Source organism: Scomber scombrus, chromosome 10 (genome assembly GCF_963691925.1).
Source record: "Scomber scombrus chromosome 10, fScoSco1.1, whole genome shotgun sequence".
In the NCBI taxonomy this organism is placed as follows: Eukaryota; Metazoa; Chordata; class Actinopteri; order Scombriformes; family Scombridae; genus Scomber; species Scomber scombrus.
The window spans coordinates 23,786,457-23,814,123 of NC_084979.1; the positions used below are offsets into that span (position 1 = coordinate 23,786,457).

General features: G+C 38.2%; 3 protein-coding genes across 4 annotated transcripts in view; all 3 read left to right on the plus strand.

Moving 5' to 3' along the window:
• The window catches only part of LOC133987837 (acidic mammalian chitinase-like), a 47,676-nt gene extending 20,794 nt beyond the window's left edge, over positions 1–26,882 (plus strand). Inside the window, exons 1-11 of one of the 2 annotated variants that reach the window (XM_062427305.1) lie at positions 23,106–23,215; positions 23,298–23,324; positions 23,431–23,635; positions 23,951–24,007; positions 24,110–24,275; positions 25,065–25,189; positions 25,290–25,413; positions 25,523–25,705; positions 25,883–25,999; positions 26,086–26,218; positions 26,308–26,882. In XM_062427305.1, the coding sequence (XP_062283289.1) occupies positions 23,191–23,215; positions 23,298–23,324; positions 23,431–23,635; positions 23,951–24,007; positions 24,110–24,275; positions 25,065–25,189; positions 25,290–25,413; positions 25,523–25,705; positions 25,883–25,999; positions 26,086–26,218; positions 26,308–26,570 (1,425 nt within the window). In that variant the 5' untranslated portion in view covers positions 23,106–23,190 and the 3' untranslated portion in view covers positions 26,571–26,882. Of the gene's footprint in view, positions 1–23,105; positions 23,216–23,297; positions 23,325–23,430; positions 23,636–23,950; positions 24,008–24,109; positions 24,276–25,064; positions 25,190–25,289; positions 25,414–25,522; positions 25,706–25,882; positions 26,000–26,085; positions 26,219–26,307 lie in introns of those variants that run through there. The other variant, XM_062427306.1, reaches the window with a different exon arrangement.
• On the plus strand, positions 3,210–14,972 carry nfascb (neurofascin homolog (chicken) b). The gene is made up of 26 exons (XM_062427795.1): positions 3,210–3,285; positions 3,396–3,501; positions 3,611–3,801; positions 5,324–5,446; positions 5,607–5,825; positions 6,719–6,830; positions 6,994–7,181; positions 7,261–7,392; positions 7,476–7,619; positions 7,705–7,816; positions 7,918–8,081; positions 8,174–8,321; positions 8,482–8,606; positions 8,692–8,793; positions 8,923–9,120; positions 9,903–9,973; positions 10,066–10,288; positions 10,894–11,009; positions 11,924–12,134; positions 12,273–12,395; positions 12,784–12,957; positions 13,073–13,204; positions 13,292–13,361; positions 14,167–14,178; positions 14,305–14,340; positions 14,457–14,972. The coding sequence occupies exons 1-26, from the start codon at positions 3,210–3,212 to the stop codon at positions 14,686–14,688; spliced, it is 3,540 nt and encodes a 1,179-aa protein (XP_062283779.1). The 3' UTR covers positions 14,689–14,972.
• On the plus strand, positions 17,300–20,666 carry LOC133987686 (acidic mammalian chitinase-like). Its single transcript, XM_062427130.1, has 11 exons — positions 17,300–17,324; positions 17,413–17,442; positions 17,547–17,751; positions 18,482–18,538; positions 18,637–18,802; positions 18,916–19,040; positions 19,135–19,258; positions 19,363–19,545; positions 19,649–19,765; positions 20,148–20,280; positions 20,380–20,666. Exons 1-11 carry the CDS (start codon positions 17,300–17,302, stop codon positions 20,664–20,666), a joined length of 1,452 nt encoding a protein of 483 aa, XP_062283114.1.
• Positions 26,883–27,667: the final 785 nt, after the last annotated feature.

Consider the following 27,667-nt stretch of genomic DNA (forward strand, 5'->3'; position numbering starts at 1 on the left):
GGGCATTGGGCACACGTGCCAAAGGAGACCCACGAGCATAGAGACCTGCTTGTCGTCACTGAGCTAGCGCTATCCGCCTCTCTGCCTCTTCACTGTGCAATCTGGTGCATGGCACTGATCACTGCTCGCTGCCAGGCCTGCTTTAATGCAATGTATGGAGAGAAAAGCCCATTCTGAGAGCCAAGAAGCTTGACATGCTCCTTCTGCTTTTGTTTAGTGTGTGAGATAAGTCAAGTTGTGTTTCAGACGTTAACACAGAGAAGGGGATCAGGCAGCTACAATGATATGAGAGTCTTAATGGTTTACGTCACACGTTCAGATACTCTGTGAATATATGAAATAAAATAAAATACAATCTCTAATGATCAGTTATTCACTGATACAAACATTACGCTTTACTTTCAGTGAAGTTTTAATTTCATCTGCAGGTTGTGACGCCACCTTATTTCACCCCCCCCACCCCCTCCAAGAAAAAAAACTTTTGTTTAGCCCAGTCAGTGCTGGTTTGTATGTGCAGCTCTGTGTGGATGCCTGAAAGCCTACACAGGTCAGGACTCTGTTGACAGCCTTGAGATGGCTTTTGTCTAACACAAATACAGCTTCTCCTGCATTCTTGGCACTGTTTCTAGAAAAGAAAACTGTTCCTTCCCCGTAGGATTTTCTCAGCTGAATGGACCTTTTCTCCTCTGGGGATATGCATGTGGATATCTGACTGGAAAAAACATTCTCATTCATTTTTTTTTTCATAACAAAAATGATCAATTGTAAGCGGTATTGTTGAAAATTTAGGAAAATTATGACAGTGTTTGATATGTTATTGTATATATACACAGAAAGTTGACAATTAAGAAGTAATTTTTTATTCAAAAATGTTGGATATCTCCATCCTTTGTTGGGGCTATTGTGCTGGGGTCATGTGACTTGCGATTTGCCACATGTAAAATTCATATGAAGGAAACAAACATGGCTTTCATACTCTGTTATCCGGTTCTCTCCAAAGCCCACATTTTGATGTCATCAAAACCAACGGGAATGCAAATTGTACAGAATATGGGTTGTTTTGTGCTTTCATGTGGTCCAACCCTGGTATTTCTGCATGCTAAATTGAATTTGATCTTATCGGATCAGGTCAAACCAGACATTATTCAGCTATGAAGGAAAATCAGGCAAACTGTAAAAAGCACAAGAAAAATATGCCATTCCTTTCTCAGGCCAAAACCTATAAAATACCATGTGATTCCTCCCATAATAGTTGGCATAATAAATCCAAACACTTGCTATTTTTCTTGGAACTGCAGTCTGTGTATTGTGTGGACAAACTTTGTGTCTGTGTTTGAGGGAAATGGATTGTTCACAATTATGAGAGCTTGGCAGAAACAGTGAAGTGGGTGAAGTGTAGGTGGTGTATGTCGCTCATTCATTATTCATGAGATGGGTGGGCAGAGTGTAAGTGGCTGTGACAGACAGAAACTCCATTACTCAAGTGTATCAACTCCTCTAGGGTTCTTGACCTGATATTTTGGTTGACTGAGGCATTAATTGGTATACTGCACAAACAAGAATTATTTCCTGGAGACAATTGGAAAAAATTGGGATTATCGATGCATCTGGGAAGCCACAGAGATGGAGAGGAGAGAGTCCTGATCTGACTTTACATGAGTGAGGTAGGAACTGATAACTTATTGTTTGATCATTCTAACACGACCCATGGATCATTATATATTTATAGCAATAACCTTTGAATTGAGTCAGCTAATGAAATGAGTCTTTGTGTTTAATATGACAGATTAATCGTATCAGACACTAGACGTACTTTACTACAATTTATTCGTGTCGAGCATTCAGAAGGTTCGTTTTCATCTCTGGAAGGCGGTCAGATGCAGGTTTATATTTACATTTCAAAGTAAATATTTTACTTTTTACTGACATTAATTTAAATCAAGTTTTACATAAAAAGAACACTGGATAAGCTTATAATATACACTATGTTGTTATATATTAAATCAGTTGTTCCCAACCTTTTTATGTTGTGACCACTCTCTGTCAAATGTTTCATGTCTATGAGTTGTTAGAAGAAACATTTCCTCAGTTAACTTCTCAGATGGCTTCATTTAAATTTTCATTTCACAAAAAAAGTAACACTCATTTATTTTTCTAAACTCAGACCCTTAGGTTGGGATCCACTGGATTAAATCAAACTGTGTATAAACTGTATATAATGCAGCACAGCTACAACAGTAAAATACTTACGAATGAATAGATCAGCAATAATAATAATGAAATAATGAAATATGCAGATATGAATAACACTAACTGGGGCAGTTTTCCACACAATTGATACTTCTACTGAGAGGTTCTAAGTACATTTTGCTGATAATGCTACTTTACTTAAGATCTGAGTACTTTTTCCACCAGTGTGAAATGTTCATTGCAAAGTAAATGGTTTGTAAATCAAGTGTAAGTTTTATTTTTTCAGTAATTTGTTTTGGATTTTAATTCAGTTACATTAATGTGCCGTAGATAAGTCAAGTCAATTTCATTTATCCAATTCAAATTACAGCAGAAGTGCACTTTACATATAAAGCAGGTCTAGACCGTGCTCTTTTCAATATTATTGAAAGAGACCCAACTTTCCCCATCAGTAAGCACATGATGACAGTGGCATCACCCTTTTAACGGGAAGAAACCTTGAGTAGAAGAGTTCTTTGGGCAGGCAGCCATGTGACTCGATTGGTTGGGTTGAGAGAGGAAGAGAGAGGGGGAGGGAAGATGAGGGGAGGGGGCAAAAGGAGGACAGAGAACATAGCACAGTGCAAGCTACACAGAGAGATGTATAATAATAATAACAACAATAATAATGATAATGGTATAGTATTTACACCTCCGTAGGCAAAAATACCTGCAGAAAGCATCAAGATGAGAGGACAGTGAGAAGAAAGCACAAAATTACAGGAGAGAGAATATGACCAGTTAATAACATACATTAACAGTACATGAATGCGTACACATTGAGAGGAAGAGAAGGACAGAGGAGCTTAATGCATCATGGGAAGTCCCCCAGCAGTCTAGACCTACTGCAGCATAACTAGTGGATGGTTCAAGGCAAGCCTGAGCCACCCTTAACAAAATCTTTTCTATTTGTCTTCTTTCAATCTGAGAACAGGAGAATTGGTGACCAAAACCACTGCTGGATTCCATGCTCTGTAAAGATGGGTGCACTGGTCAAACCAGCGCTGCTGCTACTTTTATGGCAGAGTGTTTGGGCTTTGGACATCCCTCTGGAAGGTGAGTCAATAACTCAAGGTGTTTCCATTGTCTGGTTGTAATTTGTGGCATGCATTGTCTTCTGGCATCAATGCCTAATACACTAAGCTGATTTATTTCCCTTCCTGCAGTCAGACAACCCCCAACCATCATAAAGCAGTCACTAAAGGAACATATTGTTGACCCAAAAGACACTATGGTCATAGAATGTGAAGCAAAAGGAAACCCACATCCCATGTAAGACCTGATGCAGCCCACTGAACAGTCTTATTAAAACTAACTACATTATCTGCAAACCAACTCACAGATTTTTCTGTCTTTCTCCACATTATGCTCAATAATGAAGTTTCTCATGGAGGCGCAATGGGAAGTATTTCAACGTGGCACGTGACTCGCAGGTATCGATGCGCAGGCGCTCAGGGACGCTGGACATCTCTGCCTGGAACAATCCAGAACAGTATGAGGCAGAATATCAGTGCATTGCCTCCAACCAGTACGGATCTGCATACTCCAACAAGATCAGACTACAACTGTACAGTAGGTTAAGTCATGGGGCTAAAGTAGAATCAACTATTTGTTTGTAGCTACTCACCACTGACAGGAGATGTACAGTGACCTCAGTGTGGGCAGTGACACAGTATTGTCAACAAATCTCATCAAAAGACCAAAACCAACAATATGTCAGTCTGTCTCTCAGTGCTTTCAGACTTCCCTGCCCTGTGTGTGGCTCTCATCCCAAGCACATTTGTTCCTACTAAAGACATAAATATTCAAAAACAGGTCACAAATATTTACTTTCATTTTAAAAAGTCTAAATCATATCCTCAGTAACAAGTGGACACTGTAGTTTATAGCCAAAGTTAATTTAAAAGGAGTGAATAGTGAACTTGTGTAGGACTATTTTCAGCAGCAGATTTGCTACGCTAGTGAGCACAGTATTTACGGCTGAAAGGAGGATGGTGTATATCAAATGGAAGCAAAATAAACTACAGTGTCCATGTTTATTGGCTGAAGGAACTCAGTGCAGCGTGTGGTTCATTGATGTGTCTTTAATAGCTTTTTGATAACAATGGAGGTCTATGGCACAGAGGAATACGCTATATGATGCTTAACACAGGCAGTACTTGTTTTTCTATATCTTTTCATGGGATTTGTCAACATTGATGGGGGGATAGTGTTTCTGCATTAAAATGTCTAAAACTACTAGATTTATGTTATATATTTTGTTGAGTTGTGTACTAACAATATCCCAATTGTTTCCAACAATTTTCAAGCCCAGACAAATCTCAGAGAAATAATTTTAACCAAAATGATGGTCAGTTTCATGGTGGTCAGTCAGTGGGGTCATATATCCTTTGCATATGCGTCAGAATTGTGGTTGTCTGCCAGAAGTTGTCATAAATTGACTATTTATCTAGTTTTAAGCCACATTTTTACAATGCACATTTTAGATCTTGGCCATTTTTAACTATATCTTTTAACCGAATGAAGGATTTTAGTCAGCGGATGTCTTGATCTTAAGTTATCAGAAAAACAGTATGAGCTGTTAGCTTGGCTCACAGTCCCTCTGGACATCCTGTGCAGAAAGCGTCAGAGAAGCATAGATTTTTAACGTGAAACTGCCTTATTCAGTGTTTTTACTAGTTTTAATCATTGGGTCCATTTGTTTTAGAGAAGAGGAGACCACCGTGGATAATTCAGCTTCCAGTAAAAAAAACCCTGAACAATTAAACACTGAAGGAATCCTAACCGAGAGAAGCTGGTTGTTCAACAATGGAAACAATAACAGTCATGAACACACATTCAGGATGTCATCAAACTCTCTTTCTTTTGTTATTGGTCTGATTGAAAGAACCCTATAGCAGCAGAAATTACATATTGTGTGTTTAAGAAAAATATAGAATATCACTAACCTTGTCCTTTAAGATTTACATACAGGGTTAGGGTTAGGTTAGATTTTTTTTTTTGGAACCAAAATCAGGCTGCACATTAACCAGAGCAACCAGACTTTGCTGCTGAAAATGTACCCTGCTGAATGTATTCCTCTGTCTGTGTGAAGGAGCTCCTGTGTGGCCGAGGGAGATTATAGAGCCTGTGGTGGTCAGCGCTGGTTTGCCTCTGGTGCTGTCCTGTGACCCTCCGCCTGGGCCGCCTAAACCTGAAACCTACTGGATGTCAAGCTGTGAGTGTCTCTCTAGATTTACATCTTGATTACATAAAAGTTTCTGATGTTCAGACATGAACTGCATCATTGAGGTCTAAGTCTAAACAGGAGGAAGATATGGCGGTCTGTTAAAATATATATCTCACATGAACTGACTTTGAATCATGTTTCATTTCAGGCTCATATGCGAGGCCTTTTAACTGGCCAATTCAGACAGCTTTCCCCACCATGCAGCCTGTGCGGCAGGACCGCAGGGTATCCATGGGAGAAAACGGAGATCTGTACTTCTCTAACGTCCTGGTCAACGACTCTGCTGCTGATTACTGCTGCAATGCCCGCTTCCCATATAAGAACGTCATCCAGCAGAAGATGCCTGTGGTTGTTAAGGTGCTCACAAGTGAGTGTAATTTCATCCTCACAGTTACCAGTGTCTAGGTTTTGGCAACATTTTTAGGTGTTTACACTCATAACCCACATACATACACAGGTAAACCTCAGACATGGGCCTAAACTACAAACACAGCAAATTATCAACTGTAATGGATACAAAAAAAACAAATAATTCAAACTGGAGGTCCAGCTGGTGTTGGGTTTAGGGCTTTTAGTTACGGTCTGTGAATAAAGAATTGACCCGAGCAATGACAGAGGTCTTTGGCCCGTGGCGGCACAGATGAAACTGTTTCTATTCTTACTCTGCTGTAGTTGCAAAAGACAATCGAGTGTAAAAACATCAGGCACATCAAGCAAAATCCTATGTTTTCATATGGAAATCTTGTCAAAACACTTTTTAAAATATGTAGTTTTATGTGTTTTTTCCCTGTTTACATCTTCATAATCTATGTCTGATTTCTGCCTACAAAAATTGAAAACTGAATCGGATGAGAGTAAATGTGGCCTTGGTTGCATGCAACGGCCTGAGCTGGACAGTTATTACAATACGGACTACAGTTGCACTCTCAAATCCTTTAAATTAACACTGCTCTGTTCATTTGTACTAACTCAACTAACAGATACATCATTAATACAACTATTTTTCATCTTTTCCTGTTATTCCTCCTTCCTGACATTTTGTGATCACCTTACTTACAGACTGGACCTTTTTCTTTTATTTCAGACTACACCTTAAAGACTCATCATTTGCTTCAACATTATTTACTAATTGTGGTAAGAGTGCGCTCTGCTTCAGCTCTCCTCTCTTATTTCCTGTGGTCCTCCTTTACTTCATGGGCAGGCAGAGGTTGTGTGAGGCTCGAGTGACTGTTCGTGTGCTGTGGTTTGTTTCCTCTGCAGCTCGTACAATAGCTGAGGCTGCCCCCACCTGGCTGTCTCCCAAAGGCTCATCCAGCTCCAAACTGGTCCTGCAAGGGGAGGAGCTGCTCCTGGAGTGCATCGCTGCAGGAATGTGAGTGTGAGCTCAGGAACATCCAGGGCTTTTTGTCAAACTGAGTGATTGATTTACAGCCACAAAGTGTGTCTGTATATTTTCTGTTCAGTATGAGTACGATTTTTACTTTGATTTCATTCATAAAGTCATCCTGTGTAAAGCCTTGTTTATCATCATCAAGGCCAACTCCCCGTATTACCTGGACCAAGAATGGGGAGAACCTGGTGGTGACGTCACGCATGAAAGTAAAACACTTCAACAAGATGATTCAAATCCCAAAGGCGTCTTTTGAAGATGCGGGTGAATACGTCTGCACTGCTGCCAATAAGATCAACTACATCGAGCACACTATAACCATCAGGGTCAAAGGTGAGACACACTTTCAGAAACATGTTCTTTTCTTAATACAAAATAATGTTCCATATATTAACATACATGTGTTTGTCAGCGGCTCCATTCTGGTTAGAGAAGCCCACTGATTTGGTTTTGGCCCCTGAAGAAAATGGACGTTTGGTATGTCGTTCTGATGGAGCTCCTCGTCCCACAATTAGCTGGTTCATCAATGGAGAACCAATCGAAAGTATGTTTTTAGAGATTCCAACAAGCTGTAAAACACTCACACTACAGCTGCTGTATTTTTATTTATTGTGGGTTTTTTTCCAGCTGCTACACCACAGCCTAACCGACAGGTGTCAGGAGACACGCTGAACCTCCGCAGTGTTACTGCTCTAGACACCGCTATCTACCAGTGCAATGCTTCAAATCAGTATGGCTACTTATTTGCCAATGCATTGGTCAATGTACTACGTAAGTTACCACTCTGTCACCACTCTGTCTGTAAACCTGAATATTTAATAAGTCAATTAATTATGAATTCAAAATGTTTCTCTAGATGCAACTCCACGTATTCTCTCAGCCAGAAATGAACTGATGAAGGTGACAGAGGGCAGCCGCACCTTCTTAGACTGCCGCTACTTTGGTTCACCAGTGCCTGAGCTGCGATGGTAAGAAGATGCTGTTTGACACTTTGCTGTAAGGAGTGATCAGCTCAGAGTTTGTGTGTGCATCTGTGTGGTGTGAACTGATCATGGATCTATTTACACAGGTCCAAATTAGGACAGGGGAACATTGAAGGAAATCGTTTTAAGACCCATAGTAACGGAACTCTGGAGATGAGACGCATACTGATGGACGACCAGGGAACTTACCTGTGTGTAGTCAACAACATTGCAGGAAGAGATGAGATTCAAGTCCGAATAGAGGTCAAAGGTGACCGATACAAACATTTTAAAATCTTTGTCATTTTTGAAAATATTTTGTGATTGTGTAACGTGGTATTTCATTTCATCCATTCCTCACAGAACCCACTGTGATCGTCACAAAACCACAGAACATGAAAGTCATACGTGGAAGTGATGTTCGCTTCGAGTGCGGCGTGAAAGCAGACATCACTACTCCTGTCACAACCACTTGGATGAAAGATAAAAAGACAGTTAATATTGGCTGGAGGTATGTCTTTTTTTTATTGAATTATTAAAAAAAATATATATATATATATAGAAACTCTTTCATGACATTAAACAGATAAAACGTATTTGTGCAACTGAAGATACACGTTTTATAAGCTTCTTGATCTCACCAGTTTCACTCACTTGTATGTAATCCTCAGAATGTCTTTGGATGAATCAAATCTGGTCATCACTAACGTAAACAGAGGTGATGAGGGAAATTATACATGTCTCATTAAGAGTGAGCTTGACCAGAAGTCTGCCTCAGCACGCCTAATGGTGATGGGTATGACACTTAAAAAAATAATAATAATAATCATAACCCATGAGGCATGTCAGGCTTTTTAACTCTTTATATGTTTTTTATGTAGACCGTCCTGATCCTCCCACAAACTTGGAGTTGTCGGATCCATATGAACGTACTGTAAGACTCAGTTGGGTTCCTGGAGACAGCAACCACAGCCCTATAAAAGGTCAGAGCAATGCAACTTAATAACCACACAGAAATAAACACATTTTGTGAGTGTTATTGTTTTGGGGTTGTATATACTAGCATTTATGATTATATTTATGTAGATAATCTATTTATTGCTCTCTTATAGAGTACTTGGTGCAGTATGATGATGATGACTGGCTGCCTGGCAAGTGGAAAAACCTGTCAACATATCCAGGAAGCCTCAACTCTGTCATTCTGCATCTTATACCTTTCACCTACTACGAATTTCGGGTCATCGCAATCAGTGAAATCGGAATGAGTCGCCCAAGTCGTCATTCAATGCGTTTCCAGAGCAGCGGTGCACGTGGGTTTACATTTTTGTTGTCAGAAGTAACAAAAGTAATAGGTAATAAAAGTAAAGTAGGGATGCTTTCAGAAACAAAGCATGATAAACCATGAATTGTTTTTAATTAACACTTCATTTCATACAAAGTTCATAAAAGAGAAGAAACCTAAAGTCTTAGTTGCTTGTGTGTCTTCATGTAATCAAAGACTGACTCGATTATGTTGAGATCAGGACTCTGTGGGGTCCAAGCCATCTGTTGCATGAATTCTACTTCTTCTTCTTGCTGATGATAATTATTTATGACTGTATTTTTGGGGTCATGGTCATGCTGGAGAATAAATGCAGGACTGATCAGAGGCCTACCTGATGGTACTACATTATGGATGAGCTACCTAAAACCTTTACACAGTATTGTATGTGTGGTACATTTGAACGTTTTTGACATATTGGGAAATAGGTTTATTTGCTGTCTTGTTGAGAATTAGTTGAGACAATTGATACCACTTTTATGCCTGTGTTAAATATGAAGCTACAGCCGCTTGGTTTAGAATAAAGACTGGAAGCGGCAAGTCTGGCTGTGTCCAAACATTTAAAAAACTGCTTAGCAACACATCTCAAGCCTAGCAATTAACATATCTTGTTTGTTTAATCTGCACAAAACCAAAAGTTTAAAATAACCTCACACAGATGACAAAACTCCATGAAGTCACTACACCCAGCCAAGAAATATTCAGAAAATTACCGTTGACCTATTCCTTTGAAACCAATGCTCTTACCACTGCTCTGGTTTTCCTGCACAGCCCCAGATGTCGTTCCAAAGAACTTAAAAGGAGTGGGTACATGGAGAAATAACATGGAGATCAGTTGGGAGGTAACATAACGCTTGAAACGTCTTGAAATATCGTCACTGTTGAGTATTTTATTTTTCTATGTTAATAAAAACAAACTAAACTGTGCTTTCAGCCTCTGATGTACAGAGAGTGGAATGGGCCCCACCTGAAGTATCTAGTATGGTGGCGACGGAGAGATTCCCGAGAGGAGTGGAAGAACGCCACCACTAAATGGCTAAAATACTACATCTACGATGCAGATACCTTTACTCCTTATGATCTAAAGGTCCAGGCTGTCAATGATTTTGGGCTGGGCCCAGAGTCTCCTGTTGTAACCGGTTACTCTGGGGAAGACCGTAAGTACCAAAATCTATTTTGTTATTATATATATATGACATACAAATTAAAGGAATAGTTTAACATTTTGGGAAACATGCTTATTCGCTTTCTTGTCGAGAGCTAGGTAAGAAGAATCAATCACCAAGCTCCCAGCAAATTAGCGAATACGTTTCCAAGGCAATGCCACATAATTTTTCTAACCTATCAGACCATTAGTGAGAGGTCTCATAACCTGTATGGAAGAATATGATGTTTTACTCATTTAGTCAGGTTTCTTCTTCAATCTGTTAGCCATCTGTCTGTGTTTCGATCAGAAGAAGCTCAGTCACCTTGAATCGATTATTTTTTCTTCAGTCGGTTATTTATATTATAACTTCAGAAGAGAGGTGTACAAAGGACAGGAGCCACTGCACTGACAGTTCTGCTGTAACTTGAATCTTGATTTCCAGTGAATGATTAATGCTTCCAGATAAATAAACTGCTCTGTGTGTTCTGAACACCACCTCTTCTTGTTTTTATTGTATTTTTGTCCATCTTGGGGACAAGTTGTCCTTCCTATCACCTTCATTTATGTTCACTGATAGCAAAGACAAAGCACTATATTATTTCTGTGTTCCCAAAGGTCCCTTAACTGCACCCCTGAACCCGAGAGTGTCCGACATCGAGAGCACCCAGGTGACCGTGCACTGGGACCCAGTGACACGCAACACTATTATGGGAGAACTGAAAGAATACAAGGTGTGTCTACTGTCAATTCAGTATGGGATAATGGACTTCAAATGTAACTTACATGTATTGTGGTAAACAACAACAGAAACTGAAGACGAACTGTACTTTATCAGGACGGTTCACTGCTCAACTGACTATCAAAGGACTATAATTATCTTGAAGTACTTATTAGAGCTACTGTACAACAACATCTTTATTCTGAAGCCACAGTCTGTAACAGCAAACACCTGAGCCAATTATTGCATCAATAACTAATTAAAATCATACTTAAAATGAAACAATGAATGTAAAATCTTTTTTACAGTACAAACGGCTATATATAAAGTAATATTAACAACATGTTATGAAAGATTGTTTTCACTGTGTTTTTACATTTGTGTTCATTATTAGTTCATTTAAATCTCGGCCAAATGATTTATTATGTATCAGATAGTATTTTCACTTATTATTCTGACTCAATGTTTTGTGAGATATTTTCTTCATTTCTTCATTTTGATATCTGATTAATTGTATGATTTGTTTTTCTTTAGGATTATGAAGATATTGCCAGTTTGCATATATATATGCAACTTGTTAATTTAATAACATTATGATTAAAAAATTACTTACTTTGTATTAACTATCTAATATATTTTTACATATATTGTTGTTTCATTTTAAACTGTTTTTAAATCAGATATTTATTTAATATCTGGTTCAGGTGTCTCAGATTTGACTCTCTGTTGATTGGTTATTTCAGACTTATTTCACATTGAAAATTTGATGTCTTTGAAGATCCATGGTCAAAACGTTACAATTTTATTAATACTCTGGTGATGATTGTCTTTTCTGGAGGAAGTGTTACCAAAAAATAACAATCTAATGTTTGTTGTAATTTCAGCAGAATTAAAATGGTGGTGGGTTTGTTGCTTCTCGTCTTGCAGGTGTACTACTGGAGGGACAGCAGTCAGCTGAGGTGGCTGAGGGTCAACAGAGCTATGAAGTCTATAGCATTTCCAAATAATGACCCGGATCCATCTGGGGTCATCACTGGGCTCTTTCCCTATAGCAACTACAAGATGTATATAGTAGTGGCAAATAATCGATATGAAGGGCCGCCCACTAATAATATATTCTTCTCAACAACTGAAGGAGGTAAAAACTGTCGTGTGACCAAAAATATGAGATTTACCTCACTGATAAAACCATCCAAGGAACAAAAACACATGCAAATCAAATTAATTTTCAGCCTAAGCTCATGTTTTTCATTTCCTGCTGTGTTTTTGTACGTAGTACCATCTGTTCCCAGATCCTTCAGGATCCAACAGCGACATCTGGACAGCATTTACGTTGACTGGGACGTGCCAGCAGAGCCCAACGGAGTCATCACCGGATATTCCCTCAAGTACCAAACAGGTACACCATCCAAACACTCTCAAAGACATCAAGAGATTTCTAGCCGTCGTGACAGTCTACACATGAATATTTTAAAGTATAATGTAGTGTGCTGCAGTCCTCCTTGGAGAAACAACAAAGCTTTAATAACAGGAAAGGAAACATTTTATTTCACTAAAGCTGGCAATGGTTTTCACGTAACACTTGGGTGCATATCACTGTTGCACATAATAGCGCACTTAAATATGCACTCAATGACCAGAATACCACTGAAGCAGGTTCTTGAGAGTGTAATAAACACTTATCTAGGCACTCTTTGAGCAGGTAAGGTACTTAATCGCTCAATTGTGTGCACTCTACCAGCATCAAGAGTTCTCATAGCTCATTGGAATTTCCACTTTTGCCACAGTAAATACCACCAGGGGAGAGGAGCTGCAGTCTGAGGAGTTCCCTCCAAACGTAACAAGTTTCTCAGTCCGGCGATATGACCGCTACACTCGATACAGATTCTCTGTGGCGGCACGAACTATGATCGGGATAGGGGAATGGCATACAGAGGAGTCACCCCACTACACCACTGAAAGTAAATTACTACTTGCCCCATGCACTTTTGTCTATCTACTGAATAAGCACTTTAAACTGATGAGTGGATGTTGACTTTGATGATGTGTGTGGTTTTGTCTTTTGTCTATGTACAGTCTATGCTCAGGACCAGGTGGACATCTCCACTCAGGGCTGGTTCATAGGGATAATGTGCGCTGTGGCTCTTATCGTGCTCATCCTACTTATAGTTTGCTTCATCAAGAGGAGCCGAGGGGGGAAATACCCAGGTACGATGATGACTCCTGGCATTCATATTCTACATCCAATATTATGACATTGTATCTCTTATAACAAGGTTGTTGTTTTAATTACAGTACGGGAAAAAAAGGACATTTCATTAGAGCCAGTGGATGACAAAGATCAGGAGGGATCATTCGACTATCGGTAAACATAACAGCACACAGCTGGTGGAAAATGAAAAACACTCAAAGCAAACATTCCTGCTTCCACTGAATACAAATTTGTATTTTAGCACATTTTATTATCAAGTTAGCAGCCTGTACTACATCTTATTTTACAAAAATTCTATTTAAGGTTTCCAAGATTGACTATTATTGATATATGGGCATAGTAATACTACTCAGCAGCACCCAACATAACACTGAACAACAGTGTTATTGTTGTAATATATAACAATAGGCACTTATTTACATCCATTTGCTCTGTAACTGTGCATTAGCATTCTGTTTAGTGAAGTAAAGGTGCCCTGCGCAGCTTTCTTGTGAAAAAAACTGCACATTTTTCCTTTCTCATAAAACATTTGCGAACCTCATTTTTGACAAAAAAACCTTAAATCTTAAATCCTGCAGAGCTGCAAGATTCTTCATTGCTTATATTGGCACATTCCTACATGTCTTTGCACATAATAACCACCAAATGTAGATCAGTGGAGGAGCAGGAAACTGGAAACACAGAAATGTGTAAGATACAAACAAAATGTGGGATCCATTCCTAAAAACATTGCTCCATAGTACTTTTGCTGGTCAAAAACTCCATAGAGCACCTTTGAAGTTGATTAAATTTTAGCATGATGCTACACAGGTACAAATCAAATATGCTTCAGTTATGACTACCTTTTTATGACAACTCTTTGATCATACTTACATTGTTTTCTGATTTTTTTCCCCCCCTATTTACTCTACCTTTACCTTTACCTCAACCTCATTCTTTTCACACTGAACAACTCAAGGTCTCTTGAAAGGTATGAAACGACTAAATATTGACATTTAAACTGTACAATCCTGCATAGATAATAGAGATTTGTTAAGCTGTACAGTAAATAATGATCAATGAAATCTATGTCAAACAAACTGTTTTGGTATTTTAGGATAGCGCGTGTGTCCACTCTGCCCTACCCCCGACGGTACGTACTACACATACACATTGTGAATGTATCACTGCCAAGTAAAACTGATTGATTAGAAGAACAGGTTGCGTTTTTAAACTCTATCTTTATTGTTTTTTTGCATTCCTTTGTAGGGAGGAGGAAAGAGGGCTGCAAAGAGGTCAGCTATCAATGGAGGCAATGATTAAGCATTCAGACAGTGACGACAGTCTGGTAGACTACGGAGAAGGAGGAGAGATACCGTTCAATGAGGACGGCTCGTTCATTGGCCAGTACACAGGAAACAGGAGAGACGTCAGGGAGTTGGACTTTGGTGGAAGTCTTGAGCTCCACTCTCCAATGAATACCATCTACTCCCTGGCATAAAACTCACAAATCAAAACTTCTTTCTTGACTTCAACTCATTTATCACATGCTTGTACCCTCCAACTCAAATAGAAGATCTGGAGGACCTTGTGGTGCCTGTGGTCTGTCTGTGCCTGCAGGAGGAGACACGTGGGGGTGTTGTTACCCTCTGAGCAGCTTCCATGCATTTTATGAAGATGTCAGAATAGTTGGGACAATACTCCAAGAGATGAGATGCTTATTCATCTGATGAAAATGAAGCTTTACTATTTGTTTTTCATAGTGCGTTTCCTGTAAATACGTTAAAAATACTGTGTTGATGGGTATGAGCGCGCGCACGCACACACACACACACACACACACACACACACACACACGTACATGTTCAAATATCCTGTTTATGGAGAGAGGCTGCACATTAGAAGAGGAAGTAGATCAGTTTATCATGTTGATAAAAAGCAGCTGCAAGGACCAACTTCACTACTGTTACTACATCTTTCTTTCTTTCTTTCTTTCTTTCTTTCTTTCTTTCTTTCTTTCTTTCTTTCTTTCTTTCTTTCTTTCTTTCTTTCTTTCTTTCTTTCTTTCTTTCTTTCTTTCTTTCTTTCTGCTAATATCAGTAATTTGTGATTTGTGTTACTTTTGTATGTTGGCTTTTTGAAATAAGGGCTTCATACTATACAGTGTCCCTGAGCTTAGACTGCCTTCTAATAAGGGTAATACAATTTCTCAAGGGACTAAATGATTCATCTGCATTCATCTGTCAGTTTGAATTTTGGTCTGATGGGAGACAAGAGGTCGAACCATTTGGGGAATCAGCAAGCAGCCATAAACTAGCTGTAAAATCATAAAGTGCTGATGTTTCTCTATGAACTCGACTAAACTATCTCCCTGTTTCACTCACAATGCACATAGATCCAGCATAAATTACTAATGTTGATGTAACCGCTTTAGTTTATTTGACTCCTAACATCATCTGTGTATTATACCCTAATGTAAATAAAGTGGAAATATTTATTTCTAGCACGTTTGATGTGATTCTGAATGTCGACTTTTGCTGCCCTGTTTCCTAATTAAAAGAAATAACCAGGTTTATATTAATATTTGCAATTTAATGTAAATTCAAATCACAGAATGTGTGATTTATATACTTTAAAAACTGTTGATACATACATTGGTCCTTCAAACTGCATTAAGCAAAAGCTAAAACATGTGTTGTCATTCTCTTGAACTATAACCTATGTGCTGCCACACAAGTTAACCCAAAGTTACATAATCACCCAAGGATGATACAGATTTATGGCAAGGACATCTTATCTCTTAAGTGTCTTAATTTATCAAGTCATTGATATGATAGTGTCAGAAATTGTTGGACTTAATAGTAAAAACCTCAATATGGTGTTGAGCCCAACAATATATATACTATTGGCTTAAACAACATAATGAGGTTGTATTGTTGCAGTGATCTAATTGCAGCAATACATGACATATAACATATGTTAAGTCAACATACAGTAAAAGGCTCAATATAAATACCAAGGAGGTCAAGATAGAGACAAGAATGAACCAAATGCTATTTAAGACTAAAACAGGTCACTCAACAGTGTATTTCCAAATAGTACAGTTATGTATATCAATATTCAAAAGCTTCTTAATGCATTTATCAACTGAAACAATGAAAATTAGTGTTGACACAATGTAAACCATATTTTAGTGCATCAAAAATGTGTTGTCACTCAAAATTCTCATCAATGTGTAAATATTTTAGATTTTTCAAATAGAAATGCTAAAAATGTCTTAATTCTAGCTTTTTAAAATGTGAAACATGTTCTTTGTCTTACAGTATACAATGGTAAATCTGTTTATCTAACAAAACTAAAACTTAAAGATGTCAACAGAGAAAGTATGATGGGCAATCATCAGATTAATAGGTAATTAAAACTTTTAGCCATATTGTATTTTAAGTTTTAGATTGATGTTGAAAAAGTAAAAAAAAAAATCCAACTAAGTCTACATGTGAGTGTAAAATATATGAAACTAAAGAAAACTTATGTTTGTGTTATGTTTGTGTGTACCATGTCAGCACCATGGAAACCCCTTTAATCCTGAAGTTATCTGAAATACAACGCAGGAGTTCAAACGTTTATCATATTTTATCTGTGTGGATTTAGCCAGTTTTTCAGTTATGAGCCAATTTACAGAGAAAACTTTGGATAACCTTATGCCCTCTGATTCAATAAAAATAGATATCACTGCTAGACCTCTTTTTCAGTTTATTGCTGGCCTATTTTACAGATTTCACTGTGACAGCCATTCCCCTTGGAGCATCCATTACACCTCCCATTCCTGCAGCCTTTGTCCTGGTCTATAAAAACAGACTCCCAGGTGGATCCGAATCACATTCAGCTGATCAACTACAAACAGGTAAGTCATCACTGCACAGAGGTGTGAGTGGCCTACATTTTAGAAGATGATAGGTTGTAATATTTGCAGCTTAACTACCTCCGGTGACACAGCCTGAAGAATTGGGTGCAGTTTACAAAACTGGAAGGCAAAATTATAAAAACTCATGACATACAACATTTTTTTATTGTTTCAGGCAACTCTGAGGAAAAGACTCAGCTGACACAACATGGCTCGATTTACAATCCTGGCAGGTAGGTTGGATTATATCAGTTGTTCATTCAATCAAATGCTGTAGTCTCATGCATAAAAAAGAAATAATTTAATATCTTTTCTTTTCAGGATTGTCCCTTTTGATGTGCCTTCAAGTAGGTATGGATTCATTATTTAACTTCTATACATGTTTGTGATATTTGCTTCTTAATCATCATTACTAGTAGAAACATTATTCATATCATTTCTTCCTTTTCCAAAAGTGTCTTCTACCAGACTGGTGTGCTACTTCACCAACTGGTCCCAGTACAGACCAGGCGCTGGCAAATATCTGCCTGACAATGTTGACCCACATCTCTGTACGCATCTGATCTACGCTTTCTCAATAATCAACCCTTCTAACGAGCTGTCGACCTATGAATGGAATGATGACGTCCTCTATAAATCCTTCAATCAGCTCAAGAACAAGTGAGTTTTTCCTGGCTGTAATATCAATCTGTCTATAGTCAAGTCGTCTGTTGTTTCACAACAGCGTCATATATCATATAAGCACCTGGAATGAAGTTGAATGTTGTGGCTGATTATGTGGATTCATTCAGTTTTTAAATCAAATAATTTAAAAAAAACAAACAAACTAGCTCTTAGTTTAACTGCAGTGTTAATGTAGCATTCATACTATTATATCTTCTTACTGTTCTATGAAAACCATCACAAAACAGCCCTGTCTTCAAATGTTTGTAAGCTTTTAAATTCTCTTTAAGAAGTAGGCATTTTCTCCTTTCCCCCATTAATGAATACTTTATTTTTCCTGAAAATGTTCTAATCACTACATTTGGACAGACATGGTTTTCAAAAGGGGGCAAAGATTTGCTCATGTACCGTACATAAGTACAGGGGCCAAAATCCATATCTTATGTTCAATAATCAATTTAAAAGTTGATCTGAGGATTATAAAGCTTTCTGACATCCAAATTAATTGTCTGAGGAAACACAGGATTTTGATTCTAAAAATACTGTAAATGTGGCAGATATCCACTTGATATGACAAACTCAGACTGCTGAAGCCTTTTATAAGCTTCAGATAAAACCTTTTAACTTGTAACAGAGTATTGTTACATTGTGCATTTGCTACTTTGACTTTTTTTAAAGATCTAAATACTGCACTAATAAATTGAACGTTTCTTCACGTCCCCCACAGAAACCCAGAGCTGAAGACTCTGTTGGCTGTTGGCGGGTGGAACTTTGGATCAACTCAGTGAGTCTTCAAGGCTTCAACAACATGGACTCATTAATAATATTAATTAACAAAGAGCATTATAAACAGTGCTGGTATTGTGTGTTACATTTCTACAGATTTACCATCATGGTGTCATCCCCTGCCAATCGCCAGAGGTTCATCCAGTCCTCAATTAAGTTATTGAGACTGCATGGCTTTGATGGGCTTGACCTGGACTGGGAGTATCCTGGAGCACGAGGAAGCCCACCGGAGGACAAGAGGAGGTTCACAGTACTTTGTCAGGTCAGTTTTTAAATCTGCAGCATTGACTGATTTGAGATATACTATAACAGTGACGAAACTTTGAAAATGCCCACATCATAAACATGATTATTCTGTTCTGTATCCATGTTTAGGAATTACTTGCTGCCTTTGAAAAAGAAGCTGCTGATACCAAAAGGCCACGTTTGCTGCTCACAGCTGCAGTGGCTGCTGGAAAGGGATATATTGACAACGGTTATGAGATTGCTGATGTGTCAAAGTGAGTTAATTCAATATATTTAATGTTTAAGTAATAAAACAAAACAAAAAAAGACTGTTTTTTTAATTTTTTGGTCACATCATATTTGTCTCAGTTTCCTAGACTTCATAAATGTCATGAGCTATGACTTCCACGGAGCATGGGACCCGTTCACCGGTCACAACAGCCCTCTGTACAGCAGCTCTTCTGATCACGGCCAGAACATCTTCTTCAATTTGGTGAGTAAAATGTTCAACAAAGTTCATAGAACCTGAATGAGCTGAATGTCTAACATGTGCTTGATTGAATACATGAAATCATTTCTTTTTTGTTTTTCTCACAGGATTTCGCTATGAGATACTGGAGAGACCAAGGAGCTCCCATTGACAAGCTCACGGTTGGTTTTGCCACATATGGACGTACATTTCGCACATATGCAGCAGCCAACAGTGTTGGAGCGCCTGCTAGTGGACCAGCCTCAGCTGGGCCCTACAGCCGTGAAGCTGGGATTTTGTCTTACTACGAGGTCAGTGAAGGTTCAGTGCTGAGACACAATGTATTACACCACAGATTAATGTAACACTATCATGTTGAGGATTTTTGAGCATCATTTTCTTTCATTTATACAGATTTGCACCTTCCTTCAAGGAGGCAGTGTCCATTGGATTGATGAGCAGAAGGTGCCATATGCCATGAAAGGCAATGAGTGGGTTGGGTTTGATAACAAGCACAGCTTTGACATCAAGGTAATAAATACATCATTTCCCCTCACATCTATGTTTATGATGATTATACAGTATACACAAAATAAAACCAGATACCAAGTGCTACTGGTCTACTATCAACACTGTGGCTGATCACAATGAGGCAGCACACTCAGCACATACAATTTGTAATACCACAGGTTGGGCAGAAGGTGGCACTCTAACTTTCAACTGAATGTTTCATTTATATATAAAACCTCAGGTCTGATCTAATCTAATTAATTCTAATTAGATTATGCCGAAATACTTGAGAAAAAGTAGTGGGGTGCTGGTGCATTTAAAACAATGAGTTACACTAAATGCTTGTTAAAAAAACACAAAACATTTTAAACTGAAGCCCTCTCTTTTAAATGATATTCCACAGGCAAAGTATGTGAAAGACAATAAGTTTGGAGGAGCTTTCGTCTGGTGTCTGGATCTGGATGATTTCAGTGGACAGTTCTGTGGACAGGGAAACTACCCTCTCATCAATCACCTGCGCTCTCTTCTGGATTCAGGTAAACAGCAATTAGACAACAAAACTGCACAGCATGTGAATTTTACCAAAATATTTCCTTCTGTAATCTCTTTAATTTAAATATATTTTACCTCTCTAGATTTTCCATCTCCCCCTCCTGTAACCACACGTCCACCAGTGATCACCACAAACGTACCTGGCCCTGTTGTCACCTCAACTGCAGCTATTGCAACTACAACTGCCCAAACCACAACCACAACTGTTGCTTCTGGAAGTGGTTTCTGTGCTGGGAAGACTGACGGCCTGTACATGAATGACAAAGACAGCAAATCCTTCTTTCAGTGCTCCCACGGACAAACATTTGTTCAGAGATGTCCAGCTGGTCTAGTTTTCAATGCTAGATGCAATTGCTGCAGCTGGGAATAAATAAATGTATTTTTCATCAAACAAAACAGTCTGTTTCATTTTTAAAATGCTTCACTGAATGGAAATATTCTCATTTTCATAGACTAACATTATAAAGTCTAAATTCCACTCTAGATTCAGTGTTGCAGTATAGTAGTGTTTTCCATTCTGTGCCTTTATTATATTAGTCTACTTTCTACTACACTGTATTAAAATACATACTGTAGGCTTATATAACCCTGTCTGACAAGACATACAGCAGGACACTGACCCTATGAAAATACATAACTATACCAGGTCTGTCTAAAGTCCAAAGAAACACAAGAGGCCTGATGCTATGGTCATCAGATCTCAATGCCAGTAAACATCTTTAGAAAAATGAGAAAATTCAAAAGTCAGTATAGAAGACATACATTAGTGACCACACCCATTAGGTTGTGGCCTCGGCTAGCTGATAGCTTGGTTAGCATGGTGACTGAGATAATGCTAAGTATAATAAGGTACAAGTTCAGGGATTTGATTTACTCAAAGAAAGTTCCAGAGATACCTCATCTCAGGGTCTTGCATTGTTTCCACCTATAGTCCTATATCAGTTGAATAAGTAGTGAGTAGATATTGGCACATTTTGAAAAGTGACTCTCAAATTGCAAGTGCATTTCAAACTCCTACCTAGATATTTTTGTAAAAAGGTCTTCCAGTTGGCGTGATCTCCTAGTGAAGTCAGATTTGTCTAAAAGGCCCATTCACTTTCTGTCTCAGATCTCGAATGTACATTTTTATTGTCTTAACTGTAAACACTGTAATTCAGTGATCTAGTATTGACATCAAGGTCACATGTAACACCATTGTTTCGGGCTCCGCTGTTTTTTTCTGAGCAGGTTCTGCCCCAGATGATATAGATTTATGTTTTAACCAGCGGTCTGTGTTTTGTTGCCTTAAACTTAATATCACTGTTAGCTTCTCTGTGTTTGTTTCCTTAAACTTAATATCACTGTTAGCTTCTCTGTGTTTGTTTCCTTAAACTTAATATCACTGTTAGCTTGTCTGTGTGTTTCCTTGAACTTAATATCACTGTTAGCTTCTCTGTGTGTTTCCTTAAACCTAATATCACTGTTAGCTTCTCTGTGTTTGTTTCCTTAAACTTAATATCACAGTTAGCTTCTGTGTTTGTTTCCTTAAACTTAATATCACTCTTAGCGTGTCTGTGTTTGTTTCCTTAAACTTAATATCACTGTTAGCGTGTCTGTGTTTGTTTCCTTAAACTTAATATCACAGTTAGCTTCTCTGTGTTTGTTTCCTTAAACTTAATATCACAGTTAGCTTCTCTGTGTTTGTTTCCTTAAACTTAATATCACCGTTAGCGTGTCTGTGTTTGTTTCCTTAAACTTAATATCACCGTTAGCGTGTCTGTGTTTGTTTCCTTAAACTTAATATCACAGTTAGCTTCTATGTGTTTGTTTCCTTAAATTTAATATCACAGTTAGCGTGTCTGTGTTTGTTTCCTTAAACTTAATATCACCGTTAGCGTGTCTGTGTTTGTTTCCTTAAACTTAATATCACCGTTAGCGTGTCTGTGTTATGCTAGTGGGAGAAGCAGAGAGAGCTACAGGTGCGTTCAGGGTCGAAGTCAGACAGTCTGACACAGCGGTTTCGACCAGTCGTCCTGCAGTAAGCACCGCTGTAGACGATGGTTGAACATTAATATACATCACTGTACATTTTTTGAAGACGTTAGTTAAGGCGGCCGCCTAAGCTGGAAAGTGCTGTGGGAAACCCTGAATGATTTGGGGGGGGCTTTAGAACATTTTAGGGAGGCTTAAGCCCCCCCAAAACTGGTCTAACAACGTCCATGGTCGGGTCTCATTAAAATTAAACCTGAAGAGTACTGTTTAGACCTGCTCTATGTGTAAAGGGCCTTGAGATGACTTTGTTGTGATTTGGCGCTATACAAATAAAGATTGATTGATTGATTGATTGATATACCTATTCCACCAGGTGAAGACATCTGTAATTAACCCACCTGTGTGGATTGGAAAATTGCTACATGCTGAAGATGGGCATTAGTGTGGCTATTTAAAAATGTACATTTTGAGCCCTGTCCTAGTCTGTCTTTTTCATTATAGACCAATTTAAGGATCCAGTACCCAGTTTTCTTGGTATTATTTTAAGTTAAGCGCATTGTATCTTACTTTTTATGACCAAATATTGGGAAATTACCAGTGACACAACAAGTGTTTGGTGATGGACTATTTATATTATTAAGCATCACATGTTGTTTCTTATTATGCAATCTGTTTTCTGCAGCTGTCCAACCAGATTTCTTAAAACATATTTTCTTTGTGAGGTCAAAGACCTTTAAATAGCTTCTGTTTGTGTTTGATTTTGATGAAGCAATAACCTTATGACCAACATTTTGGGTGAAACCATGTGTTTCCAGTTAATGATTGTCACGGGTTGTGTATTTTGTCATCAGTAAGGGGAAGCTCCTCAGTGCTCTACTTAAGACATTTTGACAGCTGCAAAAGCTCATTGAAGCACAGCCACCATGAGCAAGCTAATTCTAATAGCAGGTAAGGCACAAAGAAAAGCTATGATTTTTTTTTTCTTGAATTTTTACCCCATTTAAACTGACTATATGTTTAACTTTTAAAGGTCTCTTTCTCTGCTTTGGAAGTTTGGGTGAGTTTATAAACTTACATTTATTATTACTTGTTAAATGTGTATTTAATGTATCAATGTATTATTCAAAGATTGATGGAAACAAATTCTGTTTTTCCGTGTTTAGTTTCATCCTCCAGGCTGGTGTGTTATTTCACCAACTGGTCCCAGTATAGACCTGGCAATGGGAAGTTTATGCCTTCAAATATTGATCCCAACCTGTGTACCCACCTGATCTATGCTTTTGCTGGTATTAACGAGGGAAATGAGTTGGTCAGCATAGAGTGGAATGATGACCAACTCTATAAATCTTTCAATGATCACAAACAGAGGTAAACTCTTTAAATATTAATTTATTAAACTTCACTAACTATTATTCTTGTTTTTAATGTCTTAATCTATTTTAGCTTGTGTTTTCTATTTTCTTCACTCTTTAATAACTGTTTTTAATAGTATTTAAATGTCCTTTTATGGTGCGTTTCTTTTGCATTTTATCTAATTGCTTTCAATGTTTTATGTAAAACACTTTGAATTCGCTTCGTGGCTGAAATGATCTATAAATGAACTTGTCTTTAGCCCCCAACATCTGCATTACCTCTTGTTATACAAAATAACCATTGCAACAAAATGTGTATATACTCCCTCAGGAATCCAAATCTTAAAACACTGTTGGCAGTCGGAGGCTGGAACTTTGGAACACAAAAGTGAGATATTTAACATAAACCAAAACATAAATATCATATTATATGTATGTACTGTATACCTTTTTTTTTAAAGCATCTTTCTTTTCCCAAAATGCCACTCAGATTCACTACTATGGTGTCGTCACCAGCCAACAGGAATACGTTTATTCAATCTTCTATTAAATTCCTGAGAGAACACGGTTTTGATGGACTTGATCTGGACTGGGAATATCCTGCTGCAAGAGGAAGTCCTCCGCAGGACAAGCAGAGATTCACCACATTATGCAAGGTTAGATGCAAAATTACTGGTGTGATGTCGATCTGATGTTTAAAGGTTTGGGCTGTAAATTGTCTATATTGTCTACAAATCTCATGTGCAGAGTCAAACCAACAATGAATTTATGCTACTTGCAAGTAGTGTGTGTATTCAAAGCCTGATGTATGTCATAGACCTCAGTTGTCCAAAAACTATTAAACACATCAGTGAGCCACACTGTTGCACTGAGTGACAAGTTCCTTCTCCCAAGAGTATAATTGCATGAGTTTAGAAATGGCTCCAAAGAGTAATAACAGTGAGCAAGTTTTCACTCATAGGAAGAAGCCTCTGCACATCTGTTAACAGCAGTCTGCTAGCTTGTTGTGCTACTAAACTTATTTGTGAAAGCATGAAAAAAAATGGGCAATTACTGTAAAGAGAACAGCATTCTCATGCATGCTCGATGGTCTCTTACTGACATGGAAATACTTGTTATGGAATATGTTTAGTCTTCGGAGCTATTTCTAGACAAAATAAAGTAACCACTCTCTTCAGAGACAAGGAACATGTTACCCAATGCACTGGTGTAGCTCATTGTGTTTAATAGTTTTTGGACAACCACAAAGTCCTACAGCAGAGGAATACAATGTATCAGGCTTTCGATACACATACAATACTTGTATTATAGATTTTTTTTTTTGCCCATGGGATTCATTAACGATAAGAAAACCCCCCACCACCCACCTTTTTATTATTATTTTTTTTACTTTTTTTTTTTTTTAAAGATATGTCATGACTTTTCAACTCTTGTATGGTGTACAGGAACTCCTACAGGCGTATGAGGCTGAGGGAAAAGCATCTGGCCGTCCCAGATTAATGATTTCTGCTGCTGTGTCTGCTGGGAAAGGAACTATTGATGCTGGTTATGAAATCGCAGAGATCGCAAAGTACACAAACATTTAATTCTCATCATTCATCATTTCAGTGATCAGTTGTCTCCATTTTTCTTTTTTTTTCATGAACTGGGTCTGACTTGCATTTTATCAGGTACGTCGATTTTATTAACGTGATGACATATGACTTTCATGGCACCTGGGAGAGGGTCACCGGACATAACAGCCCCTTATACAAAGGATCCCAAGATACCGGAGACAATGTTTACTTAAATACTGTAAGTACAGGGATTAAGTGTTTACTGCATTGTGAATTTAGAGACAGGGTGTCTCTAAACTCCAACTCTTTCTGTTTTTTGTTTCTTTCTGTCTTTATTTACATTTCAGGACTTTGCCATGAGGTATTGGCGGGACATGGGAACACCTGTAGAAAAGCTAAATATGGGCTTTGCAACATATGGGCGAACATTTCGACTGTCTACTCAGTCCAGTCAGGTTGGAGCACCAGCCAGTGGTCCTGCTGCTGCTGGTACTTTTACTAGGGAGGCCGGATTCTGGTCCTATTATGAGGTGAAACTGGCAAATAATTACTTAATTTAACTCTATTGTATGTTACTGATTTTGTTTTTGTTTTTAAAAAGGTTATTTTATTGTGAAAGTGTGGGAGACAAGTGAGAGAGTTAAATATAATGAAGCTTTCATATATCAGGTTAAAATAAAAAATGTGACCTTTTTTTATATTTTCAGATTTGTGGTTTCCTCAAAGGCGCCAGTGTCCAGCGGATTGAGGATCAGAAAGTGCCATATGCTGTCAAGCAAAATGACTGGGTTGGATTTGATGACAAAACCAGTTATGAGACTAAGGTAGTCATTAATTTATAGAAAAATATTTCTCAGTAATTATTTTACTTACTGACATATATTGTTGGACTGTTCCTATCCTCCTTCAGGCTCGGTACCTAAAGGACAACAGATTTGGAGGAGCCTTCATCTGGGCTCTGGATCTCGACGACTTTAACGGACAGTTCTGTGGACAAGGACCCTATCCTCTCATCAGCTATCTCCGTACTCTAGTGGCTTCAGGTAAGCAGAAAACGTATTTAATTCCTTTTGTTTTTATTACATTGTTATTGTAATACAGAATACTCATGGAGGACTCTTAATGTTTGCAGATCTTCCTCCACTTCCCACTCCAGGCCCCACTCTAGCTCCAGTGAATCCATCCACAAACACAAAACCTCCTGGACCTACAATCGCTCGTACCACTAAAAGCCCTGACCCTGATAACTTCTGTGCAACAAAGGCTGGTGGGCTTTATGCCAAACCTGATGCACCAGGTTCTTTTTACAGTTGTGCCAACGGCATCACCTGGGTCCAACACTGCCAAGCTACTTTAGTCTTTCGAGAAAGCTGCAAATGTTGTGATTGGCCATAAAGGCAAACCAACCACTGTATGTTTCACAAGCTTCAATAGATGTTGGTACTAAGTGTGTGTTCAGTTCATTCAAGAATGTAGTGGTACTGCAGAGAAGGCAGATTTAATTACTGTTTTTCTAAAAGTGTCAAATTAAAATATATATCCTGCATTAAACATAATGGTAATCCTTACAGAAGCTTTGGATTGTGGGTTTTCTTTCCTTTGCACCACATCATATACTTGACTAGATTTCATTGTGATTTATTATGCTGTATAATAAAAAAGATCCAAGTATCACATTAAAGGGAACTAAGTACTTTTCAACATGGACCCTGTTTCCCCATCTTTTTGTGTCAAAGCAACTATGGACAACAATTTTTGAAACTGGTGCAGTATTGAACAAGAGCATTTCAGCCAGAAGCCACAAAACGGGCTACAATTTAGTCCAATGGGGCAATAGTGCATTTATTGTCTCTAACCAAATCTCGATGAAAAGATAAGACTCTAAAATCTCACCAGAGCTGAGTTGTTGAAATCAGCTGAATATTGAGCCATGACATCGAACCTCTTTTAGATAACACTTAGCTATACTTTCTATACTCCAACACAACAAACTCCTTCCAGCACTCCTCTATCCAACTCTGTCATGGCTGAATATTTAACATATTTCGAAACTTGACACTCTTGAGATTTTAAAACTGGAATGATTAAAGTTCTAGTGTCAAGGACACAAAAATAAGTTTAAATCTTATAATAGCTGTACTGTAATGCTGCCAATTGTCTAAAATATGAGCATACAGTTATTATTTCAGTCATCTTCACATACATTCACATCCAAGACATGTAAAACAGTGCATGTGTCATGCACTGCTCAATTGGAAAAGGAATGTCCACAATAATATTCCAGCAAAGGTATTTCACATCCAGTGAACAGGAAGTCCTAAATTACACCATCATGCCAAACGATCAACTACCTTATGAGTGCGGCAACATTTCACCTCAAGAAGGAAAGAGGGAGATGTGAAAGTTAAATATTATTCTTAATGACATCACATTCCCTGATAATGTCAAGTTAACACAGATAAGAAGACTTCAGTTTATCTACAGAAGTTCAG